The 12,397-nt window shown below is 40.0% G+C and overlaps 1 protein-coding gene across 2 annotated transcripts in view; it reads right to left on the minus strand.

Moving 5' to 3' along the window:
- Positions 1-5,999: 5,999 nt before the first annotated feature.
- The window catches only part of LOC139725928 (uncharacterized), a 65,509-nt gene continuing 59,111 nt past the window's right edge, over positions 6,000-12,397 (minus strand). For both annotated transcript variants that reach the window (XM_071637009.1, XM_071637008.1), the window contains exon 3: positions 6,000-6,879. In XM_071637009.1, coding sequence (XP_071493110.1) covers positions 6,584-6,879 — 296 coding nt within the window. In that variant the 3' untranslated portion in view covers positions 6,000-6,583. The remainder of the gene's footprint in view (positions 6,880-12,397) is intronic.

Consider the following 12,397-nt stretch of genomic DNA (forward strand, 5'->3'; position numbering starts at 1 on the left):
AAAAAGACGAACATACGATGAAGAATGTTTACAATATCTTACAAGACTATACAAATATTTATTACAATGCTATCGTTATAACGAATCAGTCACACAAATGACAAAAGTGAGGATATCATTAACACTCGAGTGCGTAAGATTTGACGAAAAAGACTTAGTTTATCGAGCCCTATGTCGTCATTTCGAAATCGACTCGGCTAAAACAATTATTTACTGTAGAACTGCTTAGTTTTGGCATAGTCATCGCAAGGAATGATGTACTTCTACGCCTTCCAGTCTCATGATCACTCTGCGTATGTAAAAAGGAACGTGACGGTGCAACCTTTCTTCAAATCTTATTCTTGATACACCCTTACAGCAGTTTCTGTAGGTTACGCAGAAATCGATTTGAAGACGCCAAACACCGATATACTTAGTTGATTTTCAGGCGAAACTTTCCAGAGAAAGCATTTACCTCTGCTTGGAAGTCGACACCACACATCTATGCTCATTACACATAATAGCCAGACCTCCAAAACAAAAGCCTATAACTCTCCCTCTCTCACAACCAATGATTTAGTAAAAAAAAAGACAGCAACAACAACAACAACAATAAATTTTATTACAGAGCGGTTATCTATCACCATGAGATGGTGGAGAAAACTTCGAAGACTCTGCGGGCACGCTAACGGAATGCGGCGTGTCTTCCTTCGTGTAAAGGCTGCGTCCAAATTGAATCACGGAGCACCAAAAATGAAAGGGGCGGCGAATGCAAATTTCCGCGCGTCCCTAGACAATCAGCGCGAGCGGAGGAAATAGAGATTGCATTTCAATTTGAATTTCCACTCTAGAGAAAACAAGTCCAAACCATCACCACTTCCGACAACAACGACGACAAAGAGTATCGCATTGTTTCGTGCGTTGAATCTCTAATGCCACCATAAATGCAACCCCAATTTTCGAGAAGGGGGGGGGGGACTACTAATCCTTTTACATATGTTTTCTCGGGTTGTGTAATCGTGGGTTATTTCAGGTCAGCAAAATTGGTTCGACAATTGAATTGCCCGATCAAAACCAATGTGGGCAGGAATGCTTAATGTTATTTTCGGTTTACAGTGGTTAGTCAGGAATTGTCTACTCGCTGGTATAGAACGGGCTCCGAAATCACTCATCGCCAAGCTACGTGACGGATTTGGATTCTCTACATAGATTTCTTCCAGCCAAAATAAAGACCCCAACCAGTGACATTAACAACAGTCGCTTTTTTGCTCTCTGGCAGTTTGTTCGTTCGTGAGGTTGCTTGTTTTTCGACACCTCTCCTTCTTAACAACGGAATTATTACAATCATACATATTAATATTAATTACACACAATTCAATGTTCTTCATCATCGTGTGACGTAGCGTGCAGATGGTGATGTCCCAGTTTATATACGATACACATCTTTTCGACAAACATAGAATCAGAACATTTCACACTGGAGATTGTGAACTTCTTATGCTTTGAGAGTGCAATATTATGTATATTTCCTGCTAAAGAAATGTCAAGCTAAGTATAGTCGGATGCTTTGCTATTTTACGAAAAGTAAACTGAATAGATCCCACTACCAAATCTTGCAAATGCTAGTAAGCTGTTACTATAAAATGACACCGCAATAATCAATCACTAACGATGAATTGACGTACTGATACCTACGTCATTCAAGGAGTGCAATATTGCCCTTTTAGTTTGTTACCGATGTTAAGTCACGAAGTGTTCATTGTTATATGATTGTCTGCCAAACTAATTACTTACACCATACGATGCTTTTTTGATAGAAAAGTTAAAGTCCATTGAAACACCATCAAAATGAGAATGCGAATGAAAAAAAAATGTTCAGAGACAAATATTTATTAAGCAATTGTTCTTGCGTTTATGCCGACGGTCGACGTAGATTCCTTAGTCCCACACACACTAATTTGACAGACAGTGGCCCAACGAAACGAGCTGACCGTCACCTAGATAGTGTAAACAGCGCCTTACAAGCATCTCCTATGCCAGTGCATAGATATGATATCGGGGAAAGGGGCTTCATAGTCCTCTCTACACACCGTTTCAATCGGCTCCCGTTACCGATGCAGCCATTAAACTGTCGCCCGCAATTTGGGACAATTTGAGCCGCGCTCGTTGTCAAACATGGACAAAAGTGATCGCTCTGGCGTAATGAACACGGGTATTCACAGCAGCTTTCTTTTTTTCCTCCGTCTTCCACCTTAAAGGGGGGGGGGGTGGGGTTCAACTTCAACAAATTTACAAAATAGGAAGCAAAGAAGCAAGGGGGAGGGGGGATCTATTGAGATGACTACACTAAAGTAGCCCGCGTAGTCGAGATGGCGCGAGCCATCAAATGATAAAGTACACGAAGATGAAGGACAGCGTGTGGATGATTCAGTAGCCGTGCGCACTTTTCGAAGGCCGCCACTTGGAGTAATAACAAATCGGGTCGTTGCACACCTCCCAGTTTCCACCTTGTCGGTTTGACACACCGACTTGTTGTTATTGCGTTTGCTTTTCAAATACCTTTCCAGTGTTCTGCTGAATCAGGGAATACGCATAGCCTTTACCGCATACAGACAGTTTCCAATCTTGTTATCAGCACCTATGGGGTAATATCCTCAAACACGTTCTAGGTCAGTGATGACATTTAAAAAGTTAATGCATAAATTAGCTACTGTATTTCATTTTGTCTCACCTATTACAGAAATGATCGCCAATATTTTGAAAATTAGTAGCACTCTCATAAAAAACCGTGCTGTATGAAAAATTAGTTTGATCGGACTCTATTGATGATATCAGCTCCAAAAGCCTCCGAGTAAATCTTACAATATTGACAAATGTACCGCTTTGACAATGAATAAAAAGCATATCACGTCTGTTTCGTAATTGTATTCTTTTTTTTTAGCCCGCTAAATCAAATTTATAACATTGAGCTTCAGAAACCCCCGAAACAATTATTTGACAGCTGTAGTGATTATAATGATAATCATAATAAAAACACTGACAAAAGAAGGCGACATACAACGGTATAATGAGCTGGCGGGACAAATAGGACTCATAGGTTGCCGACACAGTAGATTGGTCTGGGCTTTCTGAATTCACATGCATGAAAAGGACGATACACGCTCAGATGCGCCTTTAACATGTATTGGCTACAAAATAAACGCGTGCACACAATACGCGTCAATAGAAAGGCGTTTACTTTGCAATCCGAAAACCATGTCAACTTGTGAAGGTTACAAAACCCAAGAATAAATAGAGAGTGTGTGTGTGTTATGAACTTACTCTACACTTAAGTCTTACATTTCATAGTGGATCATTATCAGAAAACGACCAAAGCAGAGTGGTGACCTTAACTTCACATAACTGATTACTATACACACTATCTAGTTTAGGCAACAGAAATCAGTTCGAGAGTGGTGTCGTGTTGATACATTCAATGTGCAATAAGTGTTGGAATGATGGCGGGAGACAGGTTTACATTATCAACAACAATCGTGATAAAAATAACTGAAATATCCCGCTAAAACATGCAAAACCAACTATTTCATCATCTCCCCTACTCATGAGCATGACGGCCTTCAGTTTGACGTGGCTGACATATGTCATTCTCCTCGGCGAAATAACACACGAAGAGAGTCAAATCGACACTAATTTACCTTACTTTCTACCTGATATGATAGGTTTTTAAAAGCATTCTCGCTTTTCTCCTTTTCTTTAAATTGATAAAAAAGAAAATTCATCTTCAGAAAATGAAATTCGAATGTGTATGAGAAAACATGCTGTGTTATCTCCTTTTGAACACGTATCGAGGGTCTCCATAATAACATGAAAAAGACAGGGGGACCCGCATGCAAGCTTCTCTTTTAAAGCTCTATTCAGTTTAAGATATCATTCACAAATCAATTTTAAGGAGAACATTGATTTAACTATGTTTACAAGCAGGTTAGATTTTTTACGATATATACGTATAACCTTGCTTGGATAGAGGACGCAGAATTCTTCGTGTGAAACAAAACAACTTGCACAATGACGAACTTTCATCGTTGCGTCATTTATCTTACAATTTTGGAATTGCCTAATCATTTATTTATCTATCTATCTATCTATTCATTCATTCATTCGTTGTTCTCTTGTTGAGCAATGGAGTACAGTTTATTCAGGGAGGTGGATGTATTTTTCGGATCGGATATTCAAGGTAATATCTACCTATCTAAATAATTTACTGGCATTAATGATCTCATTTTATTATTATCATTACACTTATTATTGATCCTGTTTCTTAATTCGAGTTACAAATTATTTGAACCTTTTCCTTAGTTTTGCAAGCTTCAGCAAAACGTTAGGACAGTATTGTAGGATTGCTTGGCTTCATTTAAAATAAACATTTTGACTGCCTCTTGCAGTCAATTTTTTTTAATTTTTTTTTTTTTTTTTGAAGGCGAGGGCTCAGCTGGCTTCATGGTAATCTCGGTGTTCGTCTGACAACTTGTCTGATACTTTGAAAATCGATGAAACTTTCATCAAGCAAGGTAGACTGATATCTCTTGAAAATGGACTCGCCAAACTAAAAAAAAAGAAGCTAATTAAGTTATCACTAGATTTTACTGACATGTATGCTACCTCAGGACTGGTCATGTATGACTTGGATGATGCAGTTATCATAAATATTATGTTCTATCACTAACAAGAAACTTGATATTATTTGACACGTTTGTCTAGACCTTCTCACTTTTTTTTTCTTTTGTCTGCCAACATTAATCACCGATTTTTCTTTCCATTTTTTTCTTAATATCTACCCTTTGTTGAGCTCTGCGCATTTTCTGTAATTTCACACTACGGTGCTTACAATCCAAGCCTATAGCCTACATTAAAATCCTGACCATCCATTTCTTCTGAAGGAATTCATATGAAGTATATTGCATGAGTGAAAAAAAAAGATAATCGAATCATGAACTCTTCTGTCGTGGACCGAACCGAGACTAGCAGGTAATTCAACTATAGAATTTCGTGTGCGGATTAGGAGTAGCATTAGATATATTAATACGGCTACCATGATGCAGTTCATTTCTCTCAAAGGGATTGACCATATAATAGGGTACATTCCGATTCTACGTCCTTCTTCGGTTCCGTTTTGCCTCTATAGGCATACACAAAAATTGTCATTTAGCTTTCACTCTATTTCTGCGTGCTTAATTACGCCTCGTGTTCTCTTGAGGGGTAAATCCCTATTCTTCTCATGGCTAGTAATTTGACCCCAAAGTAATGTGAATGAAGCACGTGCTCTGACTTCGGGAAAGCATTTTTGTATGCGTCGAGTCACCGTCTTTATCCTCTGTGTTGTATTATACACGACTTTGACTGGGAACAAGACTGAAATCGTCTGGACTGAATCGGCGTTGTGTATACATTGCGCACACTGGTTCTGATGCTAAGAGGAGACCTCCCTCACTCAGTGCACAGAGTCTCAGACAGCCGGTCACCTAGGATAGAACACGGAGATGCTTGGCGCTCGTACACGTTATATGCGTGTAACAAGCTCATCGATCAAACAGCCGCCATTTTAGCTAACGCAAGGCACCATTCCCCCACCCCCTCCTGTATCTCTTTCTCTCTCTCTCTTTCTCTCTCTTTCTCACATCTGGCTACTTCAGGGTGTTAGAAGCATCGTGTTTGCCACACCACGTTCTAGGTCGACCTGCTCCTAGCTTTACCAATCTTCAGCGTTGCACTGTGTGAGCAGGACGCTGCTGCTTGAAGGGGTCGATGCAACTTGGTCCCCGCGGAACGGCGGCTCCGCGCCTCGGGGGCCGGTCGGCGAGGATTGTTTGCCTCAGTCGACTCATCACTGCTCAGATCGCCTCATCCCTTTCGTTTCATTTTAATGGGCCATTTGTTTTATTGAAACATCTTATAATTCATTTAGAATTGTTTCCCTGCCTCCGTTCCACTCTATCCCTCCCTCTCTTTCTCTCTCCCTCTCTCCTCCTCGACTCCCACACTCTTGGTGTGAGATAATGTGCACGGAGTCCTCGTGCCCTATTCCCAAGCCGAGGGTTCTTTTTTTTTCTCTTTGCCAGACATTCTGACGTGCTTGGTCGCCGTGTTCATCTCTCAACCACGATGCACGGGTCGATGCCGACTCCATCTCGTCCCCCAATACCCAGCGGGGTCTGTCTCGCATCCAAGCCTAGTCCGTGCGCGGCATTCCAAGGTTGCCGCTCATTGTTAACGTCAAGCTACTCCACACACGATATCTACTCTTGATATTAATACTCTCATTACACGAACATGAGGACAGGGTATCCATTGACTATAATCACAATAACCATGAAGAGGAGAAAATGTTTGTTTGTCTTATCAACAATATAATACAAGTGCAAATGTTTATGTTTGTGTCCACTGTCTTTTGAATGAAGTCCGTGGCACTCACCGCAATGACAGTTGTTGTTGGTTTTTTCTCCAGATAGAACAGGAAAAAATCCGAGTCCAACTGCCAGGGCGGTATTCGGAGGGTCCCAGCTTTAACCAGTTCTTTATTCTTCCTCCGTGGTGAGGGGGCGTGCTATCAGCGCATGGTCGCCGGCGGCGTCACCGTCGCTCCGGCCAGGTTCGCCGCAGCCTCCTGGCTAATGAGTTGGGAGATGCTCTTCACGTTGTGCTCCTTTTTCCACTTCATCCGTCTGTTCTGGAACCAGATCTTGATCTGTCTCTCCGTCAGCCCCAGAGCGTGTGCGATCTCGATACGCCGCCGTCTCGTTAGGTAGCGGTTGAAGTGGAACTCCTTCTCCAGCTCCAGGGTCTGGTAGCGGGTGTACGCCGTGCGCGACCGCTTGCTCGGCTCCGTTCCGTTCACTGCCGCCGCTGTTCGGGATGTCATGATCGATGGAAGGCCATAAGAGATAGATAGATAGATAGATAGATAGATAGATAGATAGATAGATAGATAGATAGATAGATGGAAAGATAGATTGTTAGATAGAAAGATGAATAGATAGATAGTCAGGAAGACAGATAGACAGACAGATAAATAGATACATATATAGATAGATAGATAGACAGATAGATAGAAATAAATAGAAAGAAAGATGGATAGAAAGAAAGGTAGATAGATAGATAGATAGATAGATAGATAGATAGATAATCATGAAGATAGACAGACCGATAGAAAAATCAATAGAAAGATAGATGGTTAGAAAGAAAGATTCAAAGATAGAAAAATAGATAGATAGATAGATAGATGGATAGATAGATAGATAAATAGAGAGAGTTGGGGAGACAAAAAAAGAGGAAACAATGAAGACAGGACTAGAATGATATCACGATAAATGTCATAGCAAATCCTGTGACAACAGACAAGAGCAGCAATAATTAAGTACTCTGGAAATAACGTCACCAAAGTGCAACACCTATTTAAAAAGAACGTAAGTTGTTGCTGAATTATTAAACTTTTGTTTTAAAAAAGCAAAACAACGAAAGATTTGCCAAATCACTATGACGCCAGTACAAAATAGAAATAAACAATAGTTTGTGTGTTGGTATATATAGTATAATCAACAATGCGGAATGATTTCCGTTTTAATTCGTAAAATCTCTACACTATTCACAAATACGCACATAAATTTCTCTCTCTCTCTCTTTCTCTCAGTTCTCCCTCCCTCCCCCACCCCCCCCCCTTCTCTATCTTTGAATGTATTATACATAAATAGGACTCAACAATTACTTTTTTCTTGCTTGGGTCACTAAAATCTACACATATGACATTTTGGTGGACCGAGACAGAAATGTATTTGCCCGAAATAACAGGAAAAATAACAATCCATATTGACTCAAAGTTGCCCCATCGGACCACCAACAGAATGATAATCTTTTTGGAAATTTGGTGGCCCGACATCAATTTTTAGTGGCCCCGGGCCACCGGGCCGCAGCTAATATGTCGAGGAAGTGAGAAGTGGAAGTGAGACGACATTATCCTTCATATGATTTGTAGGTTCAATCAATTTCTCATTTTTATGTATAAGACACGGCCAAAAGTTTCACGTCCATGCATAAGCACTGAGTACCACTGAGGAGCAGGGACATACAAAGCTTGAAGCCGTTGAAAATATCAGGGTTCAAGAGTGTCGCATTATGGTAAACAGTTTAAGAATGTTTCCGAGCATCCAAAGACGACTCTCGATTTCAATTAATGATAATAGATACAACAAAATAAGACCTAAATACTACCGTTATAGTGGTTTTTCTCCAGTTGCTGTGTTTCGTAAGGAAAACATATTAGTGCAGACACATCGCACATTATTTTGTTATCATGCCAAGTTCCACAAACTGATTTCATCGCTATGTATGAAGTACGTGATCCGGTAAACCATGAATCAACAAAGTATCAAGTAGGTTGGAAGTACTCATGCAAAAGGTGAGTCACAGGTGTGAGAATTACTTTGGATAGTTAGCAAAATGTTTAGGGATAATAGTATATGTGCGAGCTCATAGGTTTCCCATGCAGTGTAGGTTTCAATGTTATGATATGCGGGGAAAACATACATCTTGCCTAAGGAACTGGACAGGATACGAACAAAGAATCTTTAACCTTCAACCACTTCAACACAGTGGACCCATGAAAATTGTGAATTTGACCATCAGGAACAGATTATGTGGATGTTACTCATGCCCACACCAATCCAGGGCCCTGTTTCACGAAAACAGGAACTACATCGAGCCAAACAATGGGACCAAAGCTGGGAGAGATTCAGATCAGATCTAGTTGGGAAGGATACATTAACATCCAAGATTCTAGAACGTGGTAAAATGGTAAAGATATTGTTCCCCAATGGTTTGATGAAACCGTTCTTAACTTCTGAGGACTGATTGATCCTACAATTGTTCCTAAGGTCAGTTGAATTGGACTTAGGATTGATTTTAAAGCTTTGATAGTGAAACTGCCCTCAGGTTGGTATAGAAAATTGTTGAAGTGTCCGAAAAAGCGCATGCAGAGTGGTGATCGTCATCGAGTTTGGATTCAATCTTAATTAAATGTATTTTGCATTCGGCTGACAAGCCTCATCACCAAAAAAACTTTCAGAGCTAAAAGGAAAACAGAGAGCATCACTGTCACAGCAGTTCAGATGTCTGCCAGTGCTGCATGTTCGTCAAACTGTCATTACAGCAAAACAAAATTGGAAATAGTCAAAATTGTTTCTGTTTTCTTTCTTTAGATATTCATTAATCCTTTCACTAGAATATTACGTAATCGGTTGATTAATTCATTAATTTGTAGTCTTTGTGCTGCCGAGATTGTTATTTCAGTTATCAAATCTCTATCAAAACAGAGCAAAATTCAAAACATCAACTCATCACAATGGACAATGATGGAAGTGATTTATCCCTCTCCCCTCTGAATTTGAACTTAACAAACTTGGTTTTCTGTGGGCACATCACTTGTTTCAGTTCAGTTCAGTTCGGTTCGAATTCATTTCCGCATTTTTCCATTAAAAAAAATCATACATGAATTAAGAGGACATACATCAGAACACACAAAAAAACCCTACATGATAAATTCCCAGTCCAGTGTATAATATTCACGAACAAAAATACGATGAAAGCGAAGAAATCAATGAATGCACTTATTTCCAGTTTGAGAGAGTTTGTGAATCAAGTCGAGTCAGGTGTTTTCCAACGAAAATTAACGTAGCGTTGATTCCAGCTTCTGTTCCATCTTCTTTTGACAACCATGAACCTTTAGCTTGACACAAATCCATACTTGACCACTTTCCTCTTAACCTACATATCGCCCTTCCGAGTATGTGTTATTCTCTTTCTTTTTTCGCAGAACGCTGGTGTAGACCGTTCGTCATTAATCACATCAATTTCCTTATGCTTGGCGGAATGAGCCACTCTCCCTGCGATGCGCAGGTCTCATAACCAGGCGGATCAATTTTCAAAATGTTTGTCCTCAGGGAGTTTCCGTTTTCGATAATGACACCCAAGGCGCCCATTTATTTCGTTTTATTTCATTACACGAATTGGAAGTATACATTGAATTGCACGCACAATTTGATCCACTGCGCTGAAATTTGTCTCCCAGCGGTTAACAAAAAAAGGACAACAATAACAACAACATTCAGACAAGGTTAAACTATAAAAAAGAAAAGAAAAATTAACTATAACTTTGGAAATAGAATGCCGACACGAAGTATTGAGAGATATAATATTCTAAAAAGAACTTTTTCCCCCGCTTCCTTTTTTTTCCCCCTCAATTCAGTATTTTGACGCCTTGATTGATTTGCTGCGTGAAGTCGTATTAATCTACTGCATCCATATCGGCAGGTTAATGAGTATTATGTCATCAGTTGCTAGGAGAATAATGGTGATGGCGAAAGGCGGAAGGTTGGCGATAGCTCAAGCAGTTAATTATATCGCAGAACATGAACGGGGTATATGGACCATTGTGCCGTCGCTATACGCCACCGCGTCGTTGAGCGTGCAGCACGGCTCCGACCTGCAAAGTAGCCCCGCTCCGCTGGCGTCGAGCTTTCAACGTGTGGTGGCGTTTTCCCTTACTGATTTACACTGTCTTGACTGTATCGTGCCTAAAACTAAATACTTTACAGTCACATGGAACAAATGCTTTTACCGGGCAGCAGAATCGTAACGCGAGATCCTATGGTATCTCATCACAATGCTCAATAGGCTTTACGTCCTTGCGTTTTGAGGAACATTAAGTGAATATCTTGCAAATACCCGTCCATGTCAAAACATTATAACGTTGTCCATCGTAGTGAAAAAAAATAATAATTTCCCCTAATAAAAATGCTTATGATGATAAAACTAAAGAATCATGCATGCTATTTCCTCTGTCCAACATTTTCGAGTACTGGCAATAGTTAAAAGGAAAGCATACTGAGACAACAACATCAAAAGTTTGGCTTTAAGAAATGTATTTCTAAGTAAGTGATGCAGTCAGTAGCCTATATGTCAAATGAAAAGTTTGAATAAAAGTGCAAGTGTATAGCAACGGTATCATGAAATCAATGAAAGTGAAATTCTCGCCACGCTAACTGAAACAAAAAAAAAAATCAAAGATGCATTGTGTTTGTGGCCCTTCAACTGTTCAAAAGAAAAAAAAAGACAAAACCAAGTAAAAAGTGCGAGAGGGAGATTGTTTAACTGACAAAATTCCTGTACTGATGCTATATTCGTCATCCGAAGAAATTGGAAAATAGATTGGTCTGGCTCGGAAATCGTGAGATGGCAAGAAGGGAAACGCACTTTTTTGCGTCGATTGGGGGGAACTATGATGAATTAACGAATAGATTGCTCCTCTGGCCCAACATACATTCTAACCCCCTTTTCAGCTGTCTTGTTTCGGGTATGTCTTATGACGGAGGCTTCGGTTTTCTCTTTCCGTCACGTAACCTTTTATTCTACTCCCTGCCTGTCTGTTTTAGTGGCAAAAGGCGGCTCTCTACATGGAACACGAAAATTTGATTTTTAGATACTTAACGCAAGAATAACAAGAAAGAGGACGTGTGCGATACACTCACACACACACAAAAAAAAAAATATGTTTACTGTATGCATAATCAACGTATTTTGTATCTCACAGGTTTGATTTCCTATTTTTCTTCTAGCATTGAGTGCAACGCAATGTATTTAAAAATGAAATGCAAGATGATGATTCAACCACACTAACATGAACGACATTGAGGGCTTAGACGGGTGGCGGCCATCGCGTATGATCTTCGTCGTTAAATTGTGAGTAGAGGCACCACATATTTACACGACAGAAGCCACATTCGTTCATGTCTTTTGAGCACTTCAAAAGTATATAATTTCAAAAGTATGTGTGTAGGCAATGTATGCATGTATGTGCGTATGTATGTATGTGTGTATGTATGTATGAATGTATTATTGTAAGTTCATGAATGTGTCGGAGGAAGTATCATGAATAATTTGTTTTATGTGGCTGCTATTAAAGAAGTGGATGCTTAAACCAAGGTCTTCACGTCCCCCTTCCTATAAGGACTACGCGCTGAGAATAACGCGCCTTGCCTAAGGGGACTTGACACAGGAACCTAAAGATTGATAGTCCGCGGTGTCATCCACTGAACCAAAGGAGCTAACAATCAAAGTGTGGGGTGTGTGTGGGGGGGGGGGGGGGGGGGGTTGGCTTCCCAAATTATGAGCACATTGGAGCGCTAAATTAAAAAGAAAAAAGACCAAATGTTAACGTATCATGGAATTTATTGATTATACTTGACTGTGACTGCACCGATTTGGAAGACAAACTTGATTTATGTATAAATTATGTTGGAAGAAAAATAAATCAAACAAACAAACAAGCAAAAGATGTAAAACATATAAAACAACAATAAGTGCAACAACA

This window comes from Diadema antillarum, unplaced genomic scaffold, assembly GCF_040938485.1.
Source record: "Diadema antillarum isolate AM-2024a unplaced genomic scaffold, OU_Dant_1.0 seq00000069_RagTag, whole genome shotgun sequence".
Taxonomy (NCBI): domain Eukaryota; kingdom Metazoa; phylum Echinodermata; class Echinoidea; order Diadematoida; family Diadematidae; genus Diadema; species Diadema antillarum.